Raw genomic sequence first — 26,088 nt, forward strand, 5'->3', positions numbered from 1 at the left:
CCCCCCCCCNCCCCCCCCCCCCCCCCCCTTAATAAAACGGGTGGATAAGTTGAACCCATCATTTTTGACACGGAATATAATATTGTTGATGATGACTTAAGACGGGTCGATACATACAAGTCGAAGCATGATTGATAAATTTTTAGGCTGACACGCTTTTAAAAATGAGGTGTGGGTCCAAAATGAACGATACATGTCATGAGCTTGAGTCGCAATATAAAAACAAAAAATTATACACTATAATTTAAAAAATGCATTAAATTTAGTGATAAGAATCTTAAAAGTTTGAATTCTGAATCCGCGTAGTGTTAGTGTACACCTCTTTGTCAATGCCTAACTGTCATTTTTTGATTGATTCATATATATGGGAGAATAGAGTGCTTGGGTACAAAACAGGTCTAGGATTTCAGCCTTGATTCTCTTTTGGTCTTTTCCAATCTCCTCTCTCATTTTTGGCCTTTTTCTCTTAAAAACCCCACACTTATGTTAAAAAGGACTAAATAGATAGAGTTAAGAGAGACGTGTCACATATTTCTTGGACTATTTAGCAACAACAAAGGGTGTCACTACTCACTACTAACAATACTTGTCTAGTGCTTTTGCTCATCATTCCCAAACACCAAAAAAAAACTTCCCATTTGGTTTTCTTGAATTTATTTTTTTTAGACATACAAAAAAATCAAAATGGATTATGGTAATTCAGAATGTAGTAGTGGTTGTGAGTCTGGTTGGACTTTATACTTAGAAAATTCTTATTTAACTTCTTGTAAAGGTGAAAAGAGTTTAAAGCAAAAACAAGAAGAAACAGAGGAAGAAGAAGAAGAAGATTTGTCAATGGTATCTGATGCATCTTCAGGACCTCCAAATTTTCACCAAGAAGAAGAATATGGACATAATACTATTATTAATGGTGGCCATTATTATGCACCAATTAGTAATCCAAAGAGGCAGAAAGCTAAGGATAAAAAACAAAAACAAAAACAAAAACAACTTTCTGTACTTGATGATACAGCTAGCTCACCTATCTTTGATTTCTCCAATGTAAGTTTTTTTTGCTAAAAATACATTTATGTCTTACATTAATTAAAGAATGTGACATTTTTTACCTATTGTTTGTTACAGAACAATTTCAGTAATATCAACAACAACACCACAAAGTCAGTGGAAAATAATGTATTGGATTTTTCACAAGGTTATTCTGCAACACACTTTCAGGTACTTAAAACAATTTGTGCATGTATTAACATTTATTTTTTGAAAAAAAAAATAATACTAATAATTATTTTAATGCAGGGGAGATCTACATACCAAGAACACTATGGTTATTTCCAGTCATCGTTACTACCTGGAAACAAATTGCAAGAAAATCAGTAAGTTCTGTTTTCCCTTTTTTTTGGCTCTCTTATTTTTCGAATAAATGGTAGCCTTGGAGCAACAGTAAACTCATCACAATCATGCTAAAATAGGATGTTTTGTGCACCGAGCCGCTCTTTTATTTTACCACAAATAAATTATTTTGATGATTTAACTAATATATTTTTTCTTTTTTTTTCCTGAATAGATGGTTTGAAGAGAAGAGGTGGGGATAATTGCTATCAGTTAAAAAAAAATGCTGATGTTAAATTGCAGCCAAGTGAATGTTTAGAAAGTGGGAAGGAGTTAAATTTGTCAAAGCAAAAGGAATTGAATCTCTAAAGGGATTCTTGTTCCTTTTCTTTTTCTGTTTTTTTTTTCTTTTAGCTGTCAATGCATTGGGAAACAGCTTTAAGAGAAAAAAATGGGAATTAATTTCCTCTCTAATTATCTTGTTGTCAATGAATAGTAGCTACACATTAGCTTTTCTTAAGATCTTGTTCAACAGCTTGTTTTTTTTTTTTTTACTTTTCAATATACTATTTTCAGACATAATTAATCCAAATTCGAAATGAATGAATGAATCGTTTAGAGAGTAAAGAACTTCCTACCAAAAAAATATTGATTGTGAAATCTTATTGCTCTTTTGACAGGCCATTTATGATGTATTACTATTAATTAGACATGTCATCAGTTCTCAAATAAATCAAGATTTCTAGAGAGGAAATGAAAAATTCGGTCAGCAGTCTTCTACTTCTAGTCGAAGAAACAAATAATCATAGTCAATCAAGCCAATAAAATATTATTCTAACAATATCCTCAATTTAGTTTTCTATTGATTTACTAGACTTACAATGGAATAAAACAAGACTATTAATAAGTAGCTAGAAGGTATAACCATAATAACTTTTTTTTAATTAAAAATAATAATATGTGAATTGTGATTAGGTAAGATTTGTTGCAAATTCATATTGAAAAGCTTTGTGTCCAGTAGAAGCTGACCAAATCTTGGAAAATGCTTGGCAATATAATGTAGACAAGACCTTATTTGTCTCTTGGTGTCCAGACAAGAGTACATTCTGATCATAGTCAATCAAAGATTTATTATGTCAACATTAGGCAGAGATGAATAAAAAGTTAGCATAAAATCACCTATCGTCGAAAAAAATAACCTTATAAAGATCTCATATACTTTATATTATCAATATCTTATGTCTTAACGTAAAGAATGATTTTTGTAATATGCGAGATAACAATTGAACATAGGGTGATGGGTAGTAAGAGAAAAATGTATTGAGAGAAGCCAAAATTAATATTTGGAATATTTCTTATATGCAAGTTCATGATCCTTTTTACAAGTGCAGAGATCCTGCCTGAGATTTGCCTGACCCAAGTGCTACATGCCATGTTTTAATTTAATATATAGTGTACTCTTTATCTAATTTGGAAGCATCTTCAATATTCGAATAATTTATATAAAAATTATTTATGGACTTATAGTATGTTTACTCTCTGAATTTTGTCTGCTTGAAAGTTGTTGTTGGATTTAATGTCATTTCTTTATTTTTTGGACTTTTCCCACTTAAATTCTATCTCAAACTAAAGTCATCTTTCAAGTACATGAAATTAAAAAAAAAAGGATAACTTCATAATATCCAATCAATGGAACATTGAATAAAATATAATCGAGATCCCAAAATAAACAACAATAAGTAATCGATTAAACACTAATTGAAACGTAGAGCTCACCACTATCACTATCGCCATTGCCTATAATCTATCGTCATCCTTGGTCATAATCACCACTATTGTCAAGCAGTCGTCATCATCACTAGTTATCATTTATAATCATTATCACCAACCTCTATTTTTTACTACAATAACCACAAATTACTACATACAATCATCACTATCAATCACCATTATATATCATCAATTACCAACCTCTATCAGTCACCATTATATATCATAAATCACCATAACTATTAATCACCACCACCAACTACTGTCATCCACCATAACCACTAGTTACTACTCACAACAACACCTATGACCACCATCGCTTGCCGTTAATATCATCAGCCACCAATCCACCATAGTCTTAGTTATTTATTATTTAGATTCTAATGCATCTTCATAACTTCTACATACTTTTTGCTTTTATACAGTAGCATATGCCTTCACCACTTCAAATGAGCGCATAATCTATAGGTCACGAATCTGAGCAGTAAAATCTACATCACAGTAAGTTGTCTACATCGCATCCTTAGAGGTGAGATCCTTCCTTGACTTCATACATCAAGCTGCCTTGTATTAAGAACCCGAATTCATAGTTCTCTCGACTCAAGAAATCAAAATAAGAGTTATGAACCATTTATTCTAATATTCAAGTTGCATAAATAATTATTTGATACGGAGTATCTTATCCTCTTTTAAGAAGTTGGGACATAAGAATATTCTTAGTCCAACAGTGGTTTTTTCGAACTCCCATTATCAACAAATAATAGATTTAAACAGTAAGAAAATAGTGAATCCACATTATGCTCCATTTCGTATTTCTATTTCACCAATTGTTTTACTAAATGATCATTACAACTCCTCAAAGGAAACAAGGATAATGAACAATGAGTTAAAAAGACAAAACAAACATGGATACAAAAGGAAGATAATTCTTTAAGAAGATTTGTGGTAGATAGGAATCAAGAAAGTATGGGGTAAAACATTGTTGTCCTACCAACTACCATCAAAATAAAGCCTTAGAATTCAATTCCTCTAAGAAGGCACACACAAGTTCCTAACATTTAACTTTGATATATGGTCCTGAATTTAATTTTCACCTTGTACTGTTCCCTATTCTCATGACAACACAATACTCTTCACCTTCCATGTAAAATTGGCAATTTAGGTCCCATTATTTTTCTGCCATTTTTCACTTTTAGTTACAAGGCCCACAGGCATGTATGTGGTTATTATATATATCAGTGAGAATGAACATGCACAAAACTGTACTTACATCACAACCCGTACCACAAAAATACAAAAGCTGGTAACTTAACTTGGATGTAACAGGGTATGGATCTATCTCTCTGCAAAAACTTTACTGTTTTTTCTCAAGTTGCCCATACAGTTTCTTCCAAAATGGAACTTTCATTTCCTTTTTTCTTTCTGTAAAACTCACAAATAATTCACTATACGTTAACATGCCTACCGCTGTCCTCCTCCTTTATTCAGATTTGGGACCAGCAATCCGTGGAGAAAGTAAGATCTTCACCAAAAAAGTCTAGAGGATTCAACACCAAAAATACACACATTAAAAACTTTGAAAAAGACAAAACCACCCTCTAGCTGAAATCTGTGGGCAAGCAAAACAACAAGTTGCCGGTCAGACAGGAGCAATGAGCTCACGCTCGAAAAATTAGTGGACGTCATAACATATCTTGTGAACGTCTATGAGCTCATGCACTTACATACAACAACAACAATATATCCAGTGCAATCCCATGGGGAGGGTACAAAATTTACAGAGAAGAAATAAATGGTTCAAGATACTTTTTATTTTTCATTTTGCATGTATTATTGAGACAGAAAATGTATACAGACATGATAGAGGAGGAACTGGAAGAGTGTAGTACAAAGAAATATGTTGATGTAGAATATATTTCATTTTCTTAGAAACAGCTGGCAGAAGGATCATAAATTGGAAGGCAGTTACGAGGTCATGACATAAGTTAAAAGAGGACCACCAGAAAAGAAAGATCAGATCTGATTATTACTATCAGATCGTTTCAGGTTTCTAAACTATAGTGGACTTGGCCTTTAAACTCTCACTGCCAACACTGCAACCTTTCATGTAAACATGCAGCATTGAGTTTCACCCCACAATGTGCCCACAACTTCTTACCAGTTTTTCATCACCATTCAATATGATGATGATCATTGTGAACTTTATCAACTCAAGTTTCAGTTGCCTTGTGAACAGAAAAGGTGGCCACCATTCAATAGAAAGGGGCTTGGCCTCAGATATGGTGCTCATCTTTAATTTTACCTTTTCAGGCTGCCACAAACTTACAAAATCTTGTCAAACTGTATCAGTATAACAGCTAAAGTAAATTTCATCACTTGAAACCATTCATCAAGCATGCTTGAGCTAAAATATACATTTTCAAATTCAATAATTATTTCGGAGAATCAGATATACTTGTTATATAGCACACTATGGGGTATGGTAAAATTCACTTTATCTTGTTTTTTCATCTGTCAAATTGAATTACAGGTCAATATGTTCACAATTCTCTCTGTTCACTCGAGCAATTGTTTGTGCTTACCCCAGGCAATTGCAACTACATATAAGAAAAGACTGCCAGTGGCACCACCACCGATTGTCCATAGGAATTCCGGCATCCCAGATTTTGTTTCATCGAACAGGTCAATGTTAATGTTCATACCAAAAATTCCAGCCACAACAACAAAGGCGCTAACCACAAGAGTTGCCGTTGTTAACATGACTCCCATTTGCAACAGATGGTTCTGCTTGTCATCCAGCATGATGTTGATGTAGTCTTCTGTGTCATCCACATACTCACGTAACTGAAGAAAATTAAAACAGATTCAAAAGAGAGAGATCACAACAGTGGAACAAACTAAAGTCCAGCATCCATGTATACAAAGTAGTTAACATTGAATCTGGTTTAGGTGAAAACAAAGACATTTATATAGTTAGTAAGTAATCGAACAACAGTACATGTCCAAATTTGACTTGTGTGATTGAACTTCATCTCTGATAATGCTATTCCAAAATCAATGTCATTATTTGCAATTGCAACCCACATGCAGTATTTTTATCCAACGGTAGTTTTCATCTAGAATCCGAGCTTTGAAAAGTCAGATAAAATTAACTACTGAGAAAGGGATTAGCTAGAGAAAGTCAAACTAGGATACGAAATAGAGATGACAAATAGAGGAATGCAGTGCATCACCTAGGTTGTACTTGTATCATTAATAATGCACATGTGAAATGATGATGCAAAATTATTCTGAAATGGTGTACTGGATGCTACAGTCATAAACCTAAGTCTTTAAGGATCAGCATATCTGAGGTTGTCTTCTTCCTCTAAATACAACAAAGTTCTTTCTTGATAAACCTAATTATAACTAGGCCATGATGCAGCTTTTAGTTTATAGTCTTGTTAAATGTTAATTGATGGAGATTCACCTTTTACTTTGTGTTCCATGTGAAAACTTAGCATTGTTGCTCACACAAAGAAATTAGAATGCATAATCTTACTGATGTGATTTCTTCTTCTGGTAAATGTATCAGAATCAAATGCCATTTGAATGCTAAGGTAATTGTCTAAATTCTGAAGCTTGGTTGGTTGTCAGGTTCTTAGTTTCTCTGCAAGCTACTCTTCATTAAAGATTCCATTCGAGAACATACTTCTGGCTCTATCTTTAACCATTATATACTCTCTTGCAATAAGAGAGTTAGCCATACAACTGATACATATATTTTAATGTACCAACAAAAAATCATACACATACTGTCCAAACTCTTCCAGAAGCAAATTTCAAGAGGTGCACAACTCTGGGGACATAATTTCAAAATTAACTGTTGGTCAGCAGAGGACAAAAATATTATTAAGAACAGAACTTCACTTAATCAAAAAGTTGGATTGGACAGACTTCAAAAATCTATCTAAAGATCTGCTCCCTGTTTTTATCAAGGCTTCACAATCACTGCCTGTATCTGTTCCTTTTTCTTTAATCCTCTTTGAAGAATTATAGCACATCTCCTTGAACATCCTTCTCTATAAATGAATAGTAGATTTGCAGCGGAGTCTCATCCTTCTAAAGCTAGGTGACCCCATTGTTCTGTTTCTATTATCCTTCCCTCTCCATTGCTCACTACATCATTGAGTTTGGGAACCACTACCTTCATTTGCCTTAATACCATACCCTCAACTACTTAATTTTGGAGCTAATTACAAATAACCCAAGTTGAATATGAGATGTCTGGTGGACATCATTAATTTATTTATATGATCAGAAAATTATTTTTGGATAATGCAGATAAAGCTTTGTATCGATACATTTGCATAGATGTCTAGATGGTTTGTAGGAGATTTCTTCAACTTCAAAGCTTTCGTTTTTCTCCTCTCATTCTATCCTCCAACCTCTTTCACTTTTTCTCTCTCTGAAAAAATGGCCACTCTGATGGCATGCAAATCAACTATTGCCATGAGCATCCTAGTTTGACATGAGGCTCCCTCTAATTACAAATGCCCCTCAATGGACAGGACCCAAAATACATTAACCTCCCTACTCCTAAGTTTTGTGTGATAAAGCTAGTCTTTTTAGATGATCGGACCTATAAAGTTGGTGGAGAACAGAGACAAAAAGGACCTCGGAATTGTACAAATTTCTACTCTGCCACTACCTAACACTAAGGAAAATGTGGTATGCTTCATACACCGGGCTGCCTTGTATCAGAACCCAATTCATAGTTCTCCCAGCTCAAGAAATCAAAATAAGAGTCTCGAACCATTTGTTCTAAAATTCAAGTTCATTAATAACTCTGTGATAACAGAGTATCTTATCCTCTTTAAAGAAGTTGGGACATAAGAATATTCTCAGTCTAACAACTGTTTTTCAGTTTCTTTTCCAACTTTTCATACTCCCATTATCCGGTAATAGTGGATTTAAAAAGTAAGAAAACAGTGAATCCACATTCTGCCCCATGGATGAAATCACTATTATTTGGTATAAATAAGATTAATGTTCGATTTCACCAATTGTACACTAAATGGTCATTACAATTACACAAATAAAGAAGGGAAGGAAAATAAAATAGCAAAAGATAATGAATAGCAGTAAAGACAACAAACATGGATACAAAAAGGAGAAGAGGAAGGTATCCCACGGAATTAGTCGAGGTGCGCGCAAGCTGGCCCCGGACACCACAATTATTAAAAGGAAAAGAAAAGGAGATGATTAGGTTTTTTGGTTCTTTAAGTCAATTTATGGTTTGATAGGAATCAAGAAGGTATGGGGAAAATCATTGTTGTCCTACCAACTACCATCAATATAAAGCCTTAAAATTCAATTCCTCTAAAAGGCACACCACACGTACAACAAAACACTCCTCATCCCAAGAGAAACCATAAATGGCATTTTAGGCCCCTTATCTTTCTACCATTTTCCACTTTTGGTTAAGGCCCACAGGCATGTGGTTATATATCAGTGAGAGTGAACATGCACAAAAGTGTACTTAGATCACAATCCTACTACACACAAAAATACAAAAGTTGGTAACTTAAGTTGGATGTAACAGGGCATGGATCTATCTCTCTACAAAACTTAACCGTATTCTCTCAAATTGCCCATCAAATTTCCACAGTTGATCCAAAATTACGTTAGCCGCCCTACTCCTAAGTTTTGTGTGACAAAGCTAGTCGTTTTAGATGATCAGACCTATATTCTGTTGAGCAATCGTAAGTTACGCAAATAAAATTGGAACAGCAATTGTACCTTCGATTTCTCTCTACATCCATTAGTACTAATCATTAAGCAAAATAGAAATGGGGCTTGGGGAGTAGTCCCTTCAACACTCATTTAGAAAATTTGAAGGGAAATGTAACCCGAGAGTCTCCGAATGGAAGGAAAACTCTTTTGTACAAATTTTGGAAGATTCTTGCTTTATTTTTTGTTTTTTTATTTTGCGAATTTTCAATCCAACCATGAGATTCCGATCGGCATAGGTGATTGCTGAGATTGGTAGAGAGCGATATATTTATCAAAATTCTCTACTTTTGATAGACGGATTTTCCCTAGTTTGGTTATAGAGAAAATGGAATATTATTAAGTGGAAACTCAGCTAAAATCAACAGTTCAAATAAAACTTGTAGGATTTTGATGGAAGTAGTCGAATTTTATCCTATATCCTTTCAACCTCAAAAAATGAAAGTAGTCGCATTTACATATATGCACACAATAGTACAAATACACGTCCAATAACATGATAGTTGAAGTTTTACGAACTCTTAGTGTGATAAATTAAATAGTCTACGGGAGTTTTACCTTTGTAAATCAGCCCCTTAATTGATGCAATGATATTGGCAAGGCAATTCATGTAACTTTTTAAAATGGGTCAAGCATCTAGATGAGTATTTAATGCATCAATTGTGCACCCACTAATCATTGTTAGCTAGAAACAGCAAGTTACCCATCCCAAAATATGAAATAGTATTAGATAACTTTTACAAGTCCAGTCCAAATTATTTTGTGTAAAGCATTCTTTTCATAGAATGCACAAATGAGTCGTATAAATGTCTTGAAGCTAAACTAACAATCTATATACTTGTGAGAGTAATTCAATTATCTAGAAAGATCACTCACAGTGTTCAGTTTATTCAATGTACCGTCAATTTGAACAAAGTATGCTTCTAGGAGCATTTCAAGCTCCTCTACGTCCAGATGCTTGCTTATGGCACTCCGAGTCGTGCTAGTATGTGTCCCACGACTACCTCGGCTAAGAGCATTAGGGCCACCATACAAACGTTCCTGCTGGTGGTCAATATGTGGAGTGTCTGCATCGTAACTGGTGGAACCTGCATTTGCGTCCATTGAGATTTCCACAGGAACCCTGACAAATCAAATAGCTTGAAGTTTAGGAATGACATAGAAACACTGATCGACATCACCGACACCTCTCAGGATCGCGCAAAAGCATTTTTAAATAGCATTGATCAGTAGTTGTCTCAGTATACAAGACCAGATTTGAAGAAAAGTTCATCATAATAGCATTGTTTTGACAGTCAAGAAAATCCTCCACACTAGTCCCATTTTCCCAGACTCTGGGATCCATTCGGCTCAATAGAAGTCCATAGAAGAGTTATAAGGCAGTAATATCTGCAGGGACACTCATTCAGGGCGAGGCATGACACATTGCTTCACAAGCTCAATGTGGTCAGATGTAGATGATGAAACAACATAACAAAGAGAGACAAACACAGTATAGAACCGATAGTGTATCTTTTTTTATTCTTTAGAAAATAAAGGACCAATAGCATCTCAGCAGATGGAAGTAGCATTAACAAATGTGTGCATACTATACTCTGCTGGCACATCAGATCAACTATAAATAGTAATGAGAATCAAGGTATTGACTCTATTGGTGCTCAAAAGATTTTCTTGTTTAGTTATTCATACAATTGCGCAAAAACTCTAGAAGTAAAATGAAGCAGGGAAAAAGACTGCAGACTGGAGAACCAGAAAGTGGTGAATATTTGAGATTCAGCTGCTCCAAAGAATTTTTATGATCTGTCAAGGTTATTTAAACTAGTTTACTTTTTGAAGGGCAGAGAAGATGTGGATAAAGTAGCACTAATGGATAATATATTCTCATGACTGGCCATCCTGGCTTCTCCCAAATGCATTAAGTTATCTACAAATGCAACCATTTTCCAAGATAAGTTTTGAAATTAAACTGCTTAGGCTCGACATGCTGATGACAGACTAAGGGAGATCCTTCTAGTTTACATATATAGAGGTACTGAAACACAAAGGGAAGGATAAGACATCAGAGTATCAGAAATATGACATACCTATCATCCATGTTCGACTGAATAACTTCCTCATCGATGCCATCTTGCCCGCTTATAGAGGAAACAGAAGAATTTTCAAGTTGTTCCATCAGCTTGTCAGTCAAATACATCTCCGCCATATCTTCATCATCATCGAGTAGATGCTCCAGTTCATCTCTGACCTAACAATGAAGAAATGCCGATTTGAGTACCAAAAAATTTGTAGATAGCACATTCAGAGCAATCACTCAAAAAGAATGGGAACACGGTAGTTCATTTTGTAACCCTTTGTCTATCAAAGTATTCTCTTAAGAGTAATGCTAGAGATCAATTTTGAGGCTTAGATCTACAAGCAATTTGCAGACTATAACAGCAGTGCCTCAAAACTAAACCATTCTAACAGATGGTACATGTGAAACACTTGCTAGAAAACTATATTAGTACATGTTGACCTTCCAACAGGGAAAAGTTATTTTTCTGAGTAGCAGCCTTTCTAAAGATATAGACACATAGATAAACTTCAATGGAATCGCATTCCATAAATGAATGTCATTAATGTTGTCATTTACCATCCAAATTTTCATGCCTTGAGATTCATGTGGAATTGTAGAAAAAGAATTAAGACTGAATAGACTGTTTCAGTGTCAAAAGCATAAAAAGCATAAAGTTAGCATCTCAAGTATTTGATCCGCTGCTAGGTTTCTCGTGAATTATTCAGTAACAGTTAACCAAGACAGCTAGCGTACTGAGAAATACAGAAACTTTATCTAATGTATACCTTCTGAACACGTCCTGTAATAGCAACCAAGCGACTTTTGATTTGACGAACACGTTCCAAGTTGAGAGTACTAATTTTTGATGTCAGCTTATCTAAAGCAGGATGAGCTTCTTGCTCCAGTGTCCTTGCCTGCTTGGGAAAGAACCACAAAAACAAAGACCAGAAAGACGGAAAAATGAGCAACAATGACAGTGAAAGTAACCAACTCAAACAGCACAATTAAGCCCTGTAACAGTGTTTGGCACATTTGAGTAAAGCAATAGAATTATGCTTCACCTCATTATCCAAGCAACTGCAAGCAGCCTCCAGACATGCCTCCAAAGCAACAAACTCAAAAGGGAGAAGCTTCGGCCCATCTCGATTCTCACCCGCTAGCTGCTTCCCATCAGCCTTGTTCTCATCTATTGATCGGAAGCTTGCAGAGAGGTTTGAAGGTGAAACTTCTTCAGACTGAGGCTCTTCCAGATCATACAGATTTGTCCAGTCAGCATTATTGCCACCCCCTCCAGCTTCCTTATTCACAATGACAACAATTTTATCAGATCAATTATCACAACCCCTAGTCCTCCCCCCTCCTCCCATATTAAAGCAGATATAAGTACAAAGTTAAGTTTGACCACAAGAAGTTATCCAAATTGAGATAGGTCATACAACAATAACATACCCAGTATAGTCCCACAGGCCACAAGTGCAGAGCCGTATCTAGAGGGGTTCCGTGGGTTCACATGAACCCATGCTCCCCTCTCTAGATTATATATAGTAGTGTTATATTTTTTAAAAAATATTTAAATATAGAGGTGTGAACCCACGTTAAAAGTAACATATAACAATACGATGAAGATTGGGTGCACCTCTTTAAGCAAATATAGAAATTTAAATCTTATATCTATCTTATTTTTGTTATTAACACCCCTCCAAGTGGTTATCGGTAGCACTTTTGGCGTTTCAATCAATTCTTCTTTTATTTTTTTGCTTTTATCTTTCAAAATTTTCAAATGTGTAACATTGAAAACTCCTAAATAAAATTAGCTTGGTATAATTTTTATATTATTAAATCAAATGTGTATATTAAAATTTAAAACTAGTAGTATTATATATGTTGGACCTATAATTTTTAAAGTTTAACGGTTAGTGTTAAGAACGGAAAGGTTAAACCAATCAAATTTATATCTTAGATGCATCTTTTCATAATAATGCACCCATCCTTACGAAATCCTGAATACGCCTCTGCACAAGTGACTATAAGTTGAGATAGGTCATAAAATCTAAAATTTTAGGCATTACACCTGAAGATGCAAAAAAGAAGTCTATTATAAACTAAAATGAGACGGCAAAAATGGTTAAACTTGAAGCTTCTGCTAGATGGTCTAAATACAAATTTCTTATTTTTTTTCATAAATCTAAAATAAAACAAAAAAGGGATTTTGATGCTTGGCCTGTAGTAGGTATCTGGTTTACCGCTTTAGGTATCAGCACGATGGCTTTCAACATGGATCCCCAGGGATGATAGAGCAGTTGAAGCATAGGTGTAACAACCTAGAGATCCCAAGAATCCCACTCAGGTCTAACCCGGCACATATGTTTGTAAGCAGTTAGATAACGTGTGTTTAAGTGGGCCGAAACACCACCATCATTAAGAAAAAGGTATACATACATACATACATCCCATAGAGTGGAGTATAATGCAACTTTTTAACAGCAGTAGCAATAATCATGAAAATAGAAAACCAGTAATTCTGAATAGAGAATTTCAAACTTGATAATATCCAAGAACCTACAGAAGTAACACCTAGCAATGTACATACTACTAGTATAAAAGCTAAGATTGGACATTTTACAATATCATCAACTAAATACTAAGAAGAGTAACACACATTATCGATAAAACACCCCCAAAGCATCAAAATGAGAAAAGAAATCATTTTAAGTTGGATCGGTTGTATGAATCTTCTATACCCACTCCCTCTGTTGGGTACGAAATCATTAGGATAAAATTCAGATAACTATTATCTATACATTTTATTGGGGTTGGCTACATGATACTAAAGCATCAGAAATTGATCATTTCTCAGAATATAAAATCAAGAAAGTAACCTGGGACTTGGTAGCTTGGTGATGACGCAAAATTCTCCGTTGAACCTCTTCAACAAAAGGAGCAACAGAGGGATCCCTAGCGTTGAGCAAGAGGACTTCCTGGGCGGTAATAATAGCCTTGATATGCTCCAAATTGATGACGATAGCCCGTTCACGACCCAATACAGTAGATGGATACGAGAGAAGTGGGTCCAATATGCGAAGATCACGAGCTGGAAGTCCAGTTCGCCGCATAATTGCATGTTTTCCGGCTTCCACCACTTGGGTCTGTCCAGTTGAATCCAACAGAAGCCATGAACGTACCCCGGTGGCCTTCTTTCGCAAAGCAGCGCCCACGGTTACGCCGCCGGGGATGGCGGTGTTGGGTCGGAGTATATCGGCGTCATCGTCCGGCGACGGAACGGAAAATTTCTGCGGCGGAGTAACGCCCCTCATAATTACCGGGATAAGCTAAATCGGTGAACAAATGGCTCAGAGAGTATCTAATTATCCTCCCAACCCGCCCAAAATTTTATGGGTTGGGCACATTTTTAGTTTGATAATAATTTTAATTAAATACTTGAAAAAAAATTATGCATTCATTTTTTATTATTATTATTATTTATCTCATAAATTTAATAGTAGGTAATTCTCGTTCCATTAAATAAATTAACATATTTGTCAACTAATGTAAACAATAATCGTAATTTAATTATATAATAGTAAGTTTTTTTATTCTTTTTAAATGCTTTAAAAATAAAATAAATACTTTTTGAACAAAATATAAAGAAAAATATATTCTAAATAAAATAAAAGTATAAAAGTAAATCCATCTCTTTCTGCTAGATATTGTCTTTAAAAAATTATTCAACTAATGTGAAATATTTTCCTAAAAAAAATAAATTAAACAAACCTACTCCACTAGAGAGAATGCAGAAGCAACAAAATTTCAATAACAAGACCATCAAATTCTAAAAGAGGATAGGTATGATCGACTTATGATTGGGATTAACTCCTTTTAATTTATAATTAAATAATTTAGATTATAATAAAGAATTTTGAAAAAGTAATGTGAAAAAGAATACGTGTTGAAGATGGCAAGTTAAGTGACATAAGACATTATTAGTTTAGAATGGTCGCCAAGTGTTGCCATCTAATTAAGAGAATCACAAATTTTCACGATTTTTAATATTTTTTTATTTTTCATTCAATATTCGATATTCATAATGGAGCCTCGACTAATCTAAATTTGAATCACGTAAGACTCATCATCTAAGATGGAAATGCTCCTTAACGGGATTCTTTTTTCATATCTAGGACTCAAACTCAAAAGTTAAGAATGTTGGATCTCCATATATCCCACTACAGCTTTTGTTGATGACGCTTGTCTTTAACCACTATTTCAGCCAATCACAATCTTTTGATATAATAATAATTAAAAAAAATCTAATATGTCCTTCAAAAACAAACAAAACATCATTTATTATAAATAAAAATTACATTTTTAAAATTTAAATATAGAAAATTAACTAAACAGAAAACAAATTCAGCCAGTGACAGGTTTAACTAGTTTGTGTAGTTTTGCAATAGCGACATTAAAATTTGTTATCAACAGATCGCTAAGTCAATATTTTCACTTATGTTTGTCATACATATACTTTGCAAATCATCATGTTGGTCATAACCAAAAATGAACATAAAGCCTTGAATAAAATTCTAATTCTTGGACAGACAATTGAAATCACAAGGGTTGAATGAAATTAATTGGTGCCTCGAATAATCTTCATCACTGCTGCTGTTGAATTTGCTGGGGAAGTGAGGGATTTGAAGAGGAATTATCATAGTGATTTGAACAGCACTATTAATCATGTTGTTAGTATAGAATTCTCTAACAGCTTTGCCCACAAACCTAAAGGGTGCAACAACAAATTAAATACGACCAATTTGTTCTTCGATTTGCTTTTCATTTTTTTAGGCTGAGGAGTTAATATATTGAAATGATTAGAAGCTTTGTGTGTTGGTAGAGTTGAAGATGGAGGTATTTATAAGTGTGTGAGGATCGTATTTTTTCATCATATTGATATGTAAAATATTGCAATTTATACTACTTTTCATATAGTTTTTGAATATCTAAATTTTTAGTTTAAAATATCAAATTAATTTTGAAAATTAATCAAATTGACTTTTGAAAAAGACAATAATGACAATTAAAAAGAATGGAAAGAGTAATTAATTATGTTGACTCCATAAAAATTCATTATACCAATGTATATATATATATAAATAAAATAGCGTTTACAATACTAGTATAATTTGATTAGCTATGACAAATGACGTACCTGCTTATTATAAAGAGCTATGGATCTACAACTTTTTAAGTGAGTGGATTGGTAAATATTTTTTATAATGTCTATCAATAAAGCTCAATACTTTAAAGTTAATTTTTTTTATATATATATTATACTAGTAAAAAGTAATGCAATAAATATATAGTTGAACGATTATAGCTTGTAGGTTTAGTTATATCTTTTCTAATTGTCAACAAAAGACTTTCTACCAAAATTGTCTTATAGTAATATAACTTAATTCTCAAAAGTGCAGTTGTTATAAGTATAATGATAATGTATTATATCAAACAATTTGAAAACGAGTTGACATATATCATTTCAAAAACAAACGGCAAAAATTTATACTCATTTGATATTTACATTGAATTAATGAATATAAGAGTTAATATTTAAGTGATACACTATGTTTTTATGTTAATTTTTGTTGATTCTTACGATGAATCATTTACCAACAGAATATAGCCTTCCCATCTTTCTTTTCTGTTTCCATTATTCTTCTTAATTTATTCAACTGTTCTGAAAAAACAAAGTGTTTTTCTTTTTTTAATAATCTATCAAGGATGTAGTTTACTAAATCCAGCTTGTGATAGCCGGACAAAATATTCTTACTATATATCATAATTTTTTAAAATATTCCTATTTCGGATAGAGTAAAATTATCATAATTGTAATTAAAATGTTAATATTATAAATAAAAGAACTAAAATTATATTAAATAAATTTAAGGTCTTAAATAGAACATTCTAGTGATTTTTCCTCGGATAAATATGTCAGTTCCCTCTTTATAGCACATGGCTTAGCTCAGCCCATTACACATGGTCACCCATTGGGCCCAAAACGGGCCCATTGCGATTACACAAGGCCCGTAAAAATAGTGCCCGTTGTGGTGCATCGTATTGGGCTTAGTCCAATTCAATCTAATTTCTCCAAAAGGGCTAAAACCAATCTAACTTTCCTCCAAAATTTCTCTAGTCTCAACAGGTATGGCCTCAAATGTACAAGGATGTTAACTAAAAGGTAGGAATCAAATTTGAGCAGATTAAAATAAATTGACTTTATAAATAGATCGTAACTTATAAATCGCTATGAACTGAGAAATAAATTGTGACTAAACTAGTTCAACTCAAAAGTTATTTATTTTAGTTCGCAATCTCAAGTTGTGTTGTATGATTGAATTGCTAGAATTTTGATTTATTACTTCACATCACATTGATATATACTAATTTCCAACTTTTAAAGAACTTGTTTTGTCTTTTATTTTATTTAACAAAATTATTTATGAATATTAGTTTTGTGCTAACGTGATATTTCATTTATTGACCCAATCAATGCCGTATAAAATCAACCAATATATATATATATATATTGAGTAATTTGGATTGTTGACGACTCAATGGACAAAGTGGTGCCACAATTATTTAATGAGATATTGGAAATTGAACATGGAAGTCAGAATTAGAAATTAATGCTACACTGAATTTTGTAGTAATATACATACCTAGTATTTATGACATTGTCTATTCATCTTGAGATTGTAACGTCAAGATAATCCATACCAGGCCATATCAATAAGTTTCAGTTAACAAATCATGTTTATGTAATTCTCCGTTCATTTTTACTTATTCATTTTTTTTGTATATTTAATAAAAAAAATTTATCAACACGAAATGTTCTGTGTACCTCAATAATGTACTAAACTGAGTTAAGAGATGCTATAAAAAGAGCCCAAGTTTTCCTTCTTTAACCATTTGAAGTAATTCACAGCACATGTTATATAAGGAGTAAGGACATAAAAATGGACTTAAAATGGCTAATTTAATAATTTCGTCAAAATCAAAAGATTGGAAAATAGTAGCAAGTTTGACCTCTTACCTCAATAGCGCCGTCTTCAAAAGTCGTAACTTTTCACTTTCATAGAAAATTTGCAAAAACAAATTAATGTTTTCATAAATTCAATTGTGATTTTTTGTCAAACTAAGTAACTTAAACAAATTGTATAGTTATTCAAAGTGTTGGCACTGAAATATCTGACACGTAGCTTACATTATGCGATGACCTGCTATCACTTGCTAAAACATATAAAGTTCTATTAATTTGGATTTACGTCAAATATAACATATTTGGAAGTAATATTTTTTTTCAAGATTTTTTATTACTTAAAATTTAAAATTAGTTTTAATTTAATTAAGAAAAGAACAGCACGACAGATGAAAAACAACACTATTATTAGTCATGCAGGAGTGAATTCCGTACAATTTTTTCTATAAACGTTTTCCGAATGATCTATGTCACGTATAGCATATGAATATATTATGCTAGCTACTTAATAGGTTTTAAGTATTTATATTTATATTATATAACAATCTCAAATTACTATGCAATAATAACTAATATTACAATTAAATATTTAGAAGTATTTAATAGATATTTACTATATGGAGGGTATGATCAAAACTTATTGAATTCAAAATTGAGTTCTGATTTTTGTATGATCAAAACCTAATACATTGGATCAACCGATGATCATTTGAGCCCGTTTGAATTAGTTGATTGTAAATAATTGATAAATTATATGGGTTGAAATTAATTATAAGTTACAAACAAAAATTTATGTAGTTGTGTTCGGATAGAAGTATTAAAACTATATTAATTGGTTTGTTTGATAGAAAAACAGTACTGATATAGCGTCAAGAGAAAGTTAGGTGTTTTAGAATTTAAAAACTAATAAGAAAATATAAAATATTTGGTCAAATCGAAAAATAATAAATATAAGCTGAAAACACATAAAATAAGGATTGATATAGCAGCTTTATACTTTTTTTAGTGATTATAATTCATAAACACTTTGGTATTTATCAAATGAAATACATAAATTAAATCTGTTTATAAAACTAATTTTTAAGTTTGCGTAAATTCACATGATGTGAATCCAATTATTTGTCGCACTCTATATATTAATTTACACGAGTTGATTAATATAAATTGCATTAGCAAAATATTCGAATTTAGTTAGAAGTAACAAAAGAATAGAGATATAAATAATAATAACATAACTAATGTAATTCGACTAAAGAAAGAGATAATGAAGTAGTAAAATATTTTAAGAGATAAGTGTTTGGTTATTAATCTCTCTACTAATACACTTTAATTAGCAATCCAATTACTTATTGATCGGATAATCTCTCCTCTTTTTTCTCATTAAACTATGGAATCAATAAAAGGAAGAAAGACCGAAACGGTTCCCATCGGAAAATGGATATCATCGCCGTCGAGGAACACAGAAACGGCCATTTTTTAAAATCTATTTTATATATATATACACACAACTTCAAACAAAGAGAAATTTTCATTTTTCAAATCAATTCTTAATTACTTTTTTCCGATGGAGAAGCACTAAGTAAGACTACTCTTGCCGGGACGATCAGCAGCTTGAAGAGTTTTGTCGATGAGCTTACGAGCCTTTTTGCTTCGGATCTCCACTCTAACGCTGGAGCTTTTGTCCATTTTGACGTAGGGTTTCTTCGATTTCTTCAGCTTCCTCACCTTCGATTTTATCGATTCTACCAAACTCTCCAATTGAATCGCCATTGTTGGAGAAGAAGTGGAGGAGACAGAAAATATTGAATGATTTACCAAATCAATCTCTGCTATTTATGGATTTTTCCGTTTCTGTTTTGCGCTATTTTGACTAGACTGCACACACCCTTCTTAAATAAAAAATAAATGCCCCTTTTTCCTCCAATTATTACTCTTTTCTGCCACTATGTTACGTCAATTCTAACTAAACAAGTTTTGATTTATTTATTTAAGCAGGTTTGGTCCTCGGATAGGGATAGAATTTCGGAATAAATTTGAAATTAACGTCATTTTATATCTTTATTAATTAATTTATTATTTATATATATATATATATATATCCCTATATATTTAACAAAGAGTAATTTGATCAAAATACTTCCTTTTTTCCTAGTAAGAATTATTAGCATTTTCTTAAGAGGCTGCGTGGACATTTATTTTGAAGCAAATATACCACCATCATGAAAATGTAAAAAGCCTTTGAAGTGCTAATTGTATAATCACAACAACTTCAAATAGTAAGTAAATGTGCCAGTTGATGAAGGTTTTAGGTGTTGTTCTAGTACATACTAATCCAATTGATGTGAATGCTTCTACTGTCTCAGGGAAATGGGAATGCAATATGGTCAATTTTGGGTTACACAAAGAAAATCCAACTCTAAATTTACCACACTATATGTCAGCATGTACTAAGGTATGACAATTTACATGTCCCTCTAGTCGCTAGTCCATATTAAGTGAATTGTTAAAATATGACATAAATCCCTTAAAATTATTGCAGAACACAATTTTTAAATTCTACTTTTCACTATTTGATTATTTCCAAACTACTGTATTGGAAAATGTAGAGTAATTAAGAAATAAATACAAAACAAAGTCTCAATAATTATCTTAAACTTTGAAAAAAAAAATTCAACAATCCACTTAATATGGAGTAATAATTAGTGAAAAATCAAGTAGAATGAATTATCTACTAGAGATGCTTAATACAAATTTCATTAATGGTACATTACTTAGTGGCTAACAAATGCAATCCGATTCCTGTCACGCATTAGACAAAGTACAATCAAACAAATAAAGTTCCACATGCTTATGTTGTCTAGATATTTAACAATTCCTCATAGCAAAAACATCAAAAAAGGTTCACAGCTAGGAACCTTCATTCAGACACAATTGCTGACAACTTTTAAAAGTGAATGTCTCTAAAACACAAAATAATGAAATGACACGAATGATCACATGGTCATTTACTAAATAATTAGAATTGCAAGTCAACACACAGGTCAGGCATGCAAAACACATTCCATCCATGGCATAGTTTTTTAAAACTTTAAAGTTGAACAACCAGAGATAGTAATATTAAAATAGAGATCTTTCCAAGACTAATTGACTAATGACTCTATCTACACTTCACCACTTAAATTAAACATTCAGAATAAACCTCCCCTAGTTATAGTCATTCTTACAACACAACTGCAGAAAAGTCTATATTATAGCAGACAGAAAATTTAAATAGAACCTGATGTACACAAGAACAAAATTATACACAGACAGCCCCTAAATACGAATCAAAAGTATCAAATAAGAACACACTTTATCATGTATTCAAAGAGCTCAATTAGAATAAGTTTGAGTGTCTAAATGAAGTTTACTGACAAGTTTATAGAGCAATCAGTATAGCCTTCATTATATCACAATCACATAATGGCCTAAAATACTAGCTGAAGTTTCCTGTAAAATTTACTACATTGACATGAGATACAAAAAATATGTATAAAACAAAAATAATTAATAACTGCATTTCAAGGCTAAGAGATCAGGTCAATAAATTATACTGTATTATATAATACTGAAGAAAAGTTTAGACAGCGAACTGCAGAAAAGTAAGCAACGAATACAAACTTAAAAAATGAGGACTTGAATGTCATCACTCACCACTCATGTAGCAATTTGACTTTTCAAAATCGTCCAAGAGTTGGACAAAAATAATTTGTGGAATTCAATACCACCAGATTTTCACTTGAGATTACAAAGAAAAGTCAGGTGTCAAGGATGATACACTGGGCTTTCCCAAATGGAGTGAGGGTGAGTCCAGACATAACAAAGCGAATGATTGATCATTATCCTTTATTTTTGATCCTTCACTTCTGAATTCCTTTAATAGTGCTAACTTGCCGCTTTCTTGGGACCCCTCAGCATATGAACCCTACCTAAAACAAAAGGATTCATTTATCATAAGTATCTAAATTGGTGAGAGCATGTAAATCTGTTAATACAACTTAGCCTCTTCAGCTAATGATCAACGGTTTAATCCAGAGTAAGGGCCAGGAAGAAACTTAATTCTCAGTAACCAAAGCACTAAATCAGAAATCCTGTAACTGCAATTTTGTCTTTTTTGATGTAGCAAAGATGAGAAAGATTCACCATAGTTAGCATATACAATCATGTGGAATTTTAAAAAAAAGGACCATAACCATACAATGACAGAAATCTTGAGAGATCAATTAAACCTTTTTCAGTGTAAGTTGAAGATGATGGATCCACAAAAGAATGAAAGAAATCCTAACTGAAAAGTGAAAACTTTATTGAACCCTTTCAAACAAGACCATCAAACTGAATTTGACTGAATCATTCCAAATGTTTTGAAGCAGCACAAATATTACTTGCCTGCAAGCTTGCTAGACCTTCAATAACTCCTGGTCGTCACACCACAACATTAATGCTGACAAAAGAGACACTGTAGCAGTTTCAACTCGTAGACGATGTGGTCCAAGACCAACAGAAGTTGCCCCAGCCTCAAGAATCACGTTTAACTCTCTCTCTGTGAAGTCTACAATGGAGTGTGTTCACAATAATTACATACAGCAGAAAAGAAAATTATAAATTATCTATATCTGAATGTTGTATGTAAGATTGTCTAGCATCCACAAGTTTTTCTATAGTTTTGGTTCCAAATCCTTTTATCATAATTGTTGTTCACCACTCTTGAAGGACTCTTACATCTGGATAATGAGGACAAAACAAGAGGATCTAAACCCAATTCAGCTTGCAAGATTGGACTGGTGCACCCATAAGCGATAGTAAAAGCACCACAACATGTGAAGCCAAATCATCATAAAACAAACTCTGTATTGTACAAAGTAATTCATGTAGTGTGAGAAAGATAAATAGAGTTTGTGGTTAGAGTTAGGGTGGTGTATGGATGGAGAGTGTTGTTCTAGCATAGCAAAGTGGATATTGGAGAATGGAGCAGGACGTTGCATGGGTAGGAGGGTTGCATGGCCTGCTGAAGCAAAAGGGTTAGCATTGGCAATAAATTTTTTTCTTTTCAATTATTGTCTCTCTTCTTCTTTCCTTTATACTACTTTTTTCCTTTCCCACTCTTAAGAATTTATATAGAATCGACATTATGGGTACTCTGCCAGTTTTTTGGATAAAGATGAGTATTATACTAGCTTCAAAGGATTCTCCTATTTCTTGGATTAGAAAAGCCTCTTTAGAAGTTTAAGGCCAAATGAGCTTTAACACATAAATTATCCAAAACTGGAGATTCACATTCAAACAGAGCCTAGTTTAATAAGTCATCTACCCAAAGATGATTACTTTTACTCTGAAAAATGTTCGGGAATTTCAGTTTTAAAAAAAATAAAAATGTTCGGGCATATATGATTCCTTACACATATCATCAGGGTTCTGGACAATGGACTTCTTCAGATAATCAAATAGTTGACTTATGACCAACAAAAATATCATCAGTACAAAGGCACAAAATCTTGGGCATAGACTGGATGAGAAGTAAAAGCTGCACAAAGATACTAACCTCCTTCTGGTCCAATTATCATCAGTCCAGCTGATTCTTTTTTGATGGAACTTAAAGCACTAAATAATGGTTTAGCTTCTGCCGTGGCAATAAACGAAAGCTTTGAATTTTTAACCTAGAGCATAAGTGGCACCACAAAACAAAGAAAAGAAAAATAAGCAAGTTCTGCAGAGAGAAAGAAGCGCAAATAGTCTTAAGAGTCTCCTATATGCTGTTCGCTTTGAAATTTTTTTTACTTTGTGGGAGGAAATTAGAAAAACCAACTTACAAGAGGTAAAAGTCCACCAATTTTTATAGGAGGATTTAGAACCATTTCATGCAGCCGTTGGCCTAAAACAAAATGTTGTTAATGTCAAAAACATAACGCATGCAGCCACAAAGAAAATTAGTGCACAAAATAAATTTTGTATCTGAGTGAAAAAGCTTACATTGTTTAGCTGCAGCAAAACTGACACGTTGTAATCTATCCACACGATTTTCTGATATTGAAGGAGACCGGTCCGTCAATAAGGGAGTCACACTACAGGCTCCTAGCTCCTGTGACCATCAGACAAAGAGAGTGAACAAAAAAGTTGCTGAAAGCTTCTGGAGAGACAATATTCACATGGGCAATTCAGACATACTGTACATTTCTCCACAAGCCAATCAGCCCTGCCTCCCTTCAGAGTACCTACATTACAGGAACTCAATGCACATTATGCAAGGCAAGAAAAATGATCTACAAATAACACCACCTACAATGCTCATTAGCACTCACCAAATGCAGCAAAGACATGCCACTGTGTGTTATGTGGAGATACTGACTTTGGATTCTCGAGAGCCACAATATCCAATCCATTCTGATCAATGTTCTGTATACACCCTTCAACTAATCCTCCTTTTCCATCAAATAGTTCTACCCTTGCAAATTGGGCATCATGAATAGGTGAAATTAACTCAGTACCATTGTTAAAGAATTATATAGAACCACAGGCACCAACTATATTTCTTATTCTAGGACAACCCTTCTGGCTTATGTTAAGACGAAAATCAACAACTACTTGTTGAAAATCATATCCTTAATAGAATTGACAGATCTAAAATCTACGTTAGAACACCAAAAGTGGACAGCCAGATTGAGAATTGGGAAAGCCAGAAAGGGAATACAAAAGGCTTCTAAAAGATAATAGGACGTAGGCGAATTGAAGGCACCATTCACATTCCTTATTCAAAATAAAGCAGCAATTCAGATAATACTTTTAAACAAGCCATTCTCATAGTTTGCAACTATTGCATATTTAAACTACGCACATTAAGACAGAAAGATACTACTCGTGAACAATGAAAATTAGCTTTACACATAGGACTTCGAGGACACATAATTGTATATCACTGGTAAACATCCAAGATATGTTGTGAGGCAATACCTATCATGAATTGTCAACCTTAAGACCCTTGTTATGTGCCAGAATTCATCACCTTTAACACGAACAATGCCATCCTGCATTCTCAAAAACCATAAAGACACCATAGCTGAGCCTCTTAAATCATCAGGTCTGAATACAATAACAATAATGCTAGAGCAAAAAAAAAATACAACAACTACCCTCAAGTCTAAACTAGTTGGGGTCGGGTATAAGATTCTCATTATCCATTCTGCTATTAGACAGAATTGGTATTAAGTATGATAAAGACAGTTATAACATCAAGAATCCTCTAAATTGTTCCCCAAAAGAAACTGACACTACAAGAATTTCAGTTTATCTATTGACAACAGCCAAATGGCACACAAGAAAGTTTGAATGTTTCTTGCAGAATCAATTAGTTGTATAACAGACCCAACCCTGTTCTTTTCTCAATAAACTCAAGACCCCATTCTTGAAAACCGGACATGCCTTGGAAGGATAAAGACATGCCTTATAGGATAAATCAAGAACCCCATTATTTTCTAAATAACCAGTTTTCAGTACGATAAAGACAGTTATAACATCAAGAATCCTCTAAATTGTTCTCCAAAAGGAAACAACACTACAAGAATTTCAGTTTATCTATTGAAAACAGTCAAATTACACGCAAGGAAGTTTGAATGTTTCTTGCAGAATCAATTAGTTTATACCAAACCCAACCCTGTTCTTTTCTCAATAAAATCAAGACCACGGAAAAAAAATTCAAGAAAAGTAGGAGGGAGAGAAGAAAATGGACATTGCCTTGGAAAGAGGAAGCTTATCGGAGTAGAAGCGGGGAAGGCCACCGCGAGATTGGTTAGAAGAAGAAGAAGAAGATGAGAATGCCCGCAACCTGTTTGTTGTTTGACGTGAACGAGAGAACAGATTGACTAACCGAGGACTCCAAACAGGGGCTTGCATTTTGGTGTCAAAACAATAAAATGTCTGCGCGGGTACCTTAATATTCGTTTTTCTCCGATGATTAGTGTGGAAAAATAATTTAAAAAGAACTTTTCATGTGACATATTTAAAACTACAAGATTAAAAAACATTTTGGTACATTTTAATATAACTTTAATTTAAAACCACTAAATTAAAGTACATTTTAATATATTTGACATAACTTTAATTAAAAAAG

General features: G+C 33.2%; 4 protein-coding genes across 6 annotated transcripts; 1 reads left to right on the forward strand and 3 right to left on the reverse strand.

Annotated features, from left to right (window-relative positions):
* The first annotated feature begins 401 nt into the window (after positions 1–401).
* On the forward strand, positions 402–1,841 carry LOC125878384 (protein SOB FIVE-LIKE 5). The gene is made up of 4 exons (XM_049559632.1): positions 402–1,041; positions 1,123–1,215; positions 1,294–1,370; positions 1,562–1,841. Exons 1-4 carry the CDS (start codon positions 685–687, stop codon positions 1,587–1,589), a joined length of 555 nt encoding a protein of 184 aa, XP_049415589.1. The 5' UTR covers positions 402–684; the 3' UTR covers positions 1,590–1,841.
* Positions 1,842–5,495: 3,654 nt separating this feature from the next.
* Positions 5,496–14,313, reverse strand: LOC125866911 (magnesium transporter MRS2-3). Its single transcript, XM_049547303.1, has 6 exons — positions 13,804–14,313; positions 11,986–12,222; positions 11,710–11,838; positions 10,953–11,113; positions 9,745–9,991; positions 5,496–5,940 (listed from the first exon to the last, which is right to left on the reverse strand). The coding sequence occupies exons 1-6, from the start codon at positions 14,236–14,238 to the stop codon at positions 5,653–5,655; spliced, it is 1,497 nt and encodes a 498-aa protein (XP_049403260.1). The 5' UTR covers positions 14,239–14,313; the 3' UTR covers positions 5,496–5,652.
* Positions 14,314–19,356: 5,043 nt separating this feature from the next.
* LOC125841822 (uncharacterized) lies at positions 19,357–19,827 on the reverse strand. Its single transcript, XM_049521005.1, has one exon. It carries the CDS (start codon positions 19,716–19,718, stop codon positions 19,524–19,526), a length of 195 nt encoding a protein of 64 aa, XP_049376962.1. The 5' UTR covers positions 19,719–19,827; the 3' UTR covers positions 19,357–19,523.
* A 1,679-nt stretch (positions 19,828–21,506) lies between these two features.
* LOC125848696 (uncharacterized) lies at positions 21,507–25,892 on the reverse strand. 3 transcript variants are annotated; one of them, XM_049528632.1, is made up of 9 exons: positions 25,713–25,892; positions 24,933–25,006; positions 24,284–24,426; positions 24,150–24,196; positions 23,955–24,063; positions 23,795–23,856; positions 23,527–23,641; positions 22,374–22,536; positions 21,507–21,912 (listed from the first exon to the last, which is right to left on the reverse strand). In XM_049528632.1, exons 1-8 carry the CDS (start codon positions 25,869–25,871, stop codon positions 22,385–22,387), a joined length of 861 nt encoding a protein of 286 aa, XP_049384589.1. In that variant the 5' UTR covers positions 25,872–25,892; the 3' UTR covers positions 21,507–21,912; positions 22,374–22,384. The 3 variants fall into 3 exon arrangements, with proteins under 3 accessions (XP_049384589.1, XP_049384577.1, XP_049384581.1); XM_049528620.1 differs by having other exon boundaries at positions 21,507–21,916; XM_049528624.1 differs by having other exon boundaries at positions 21,749–21,912; positions 22,370–22,536.
* Between the last annotated feature and the right edge of the window lie 196 nt (positions 25,893–26,088).

This window comes from Solanum stenotomum, chromosome 1, assembly GCF_019186545.1.
Source record: "Solanum stenotomum isolate F172 chromosome 1, ASM1918654v1, whole genome shotgun sequence".
In the NCBI taxonomy this organism is placed as follows: domain Eukaryota; kingdom Viridiplantae; phylum Streptophyta; class Magnoliopsida; order Solanales; family Solanaceae; genus Solanum; species Solanum stenotomum.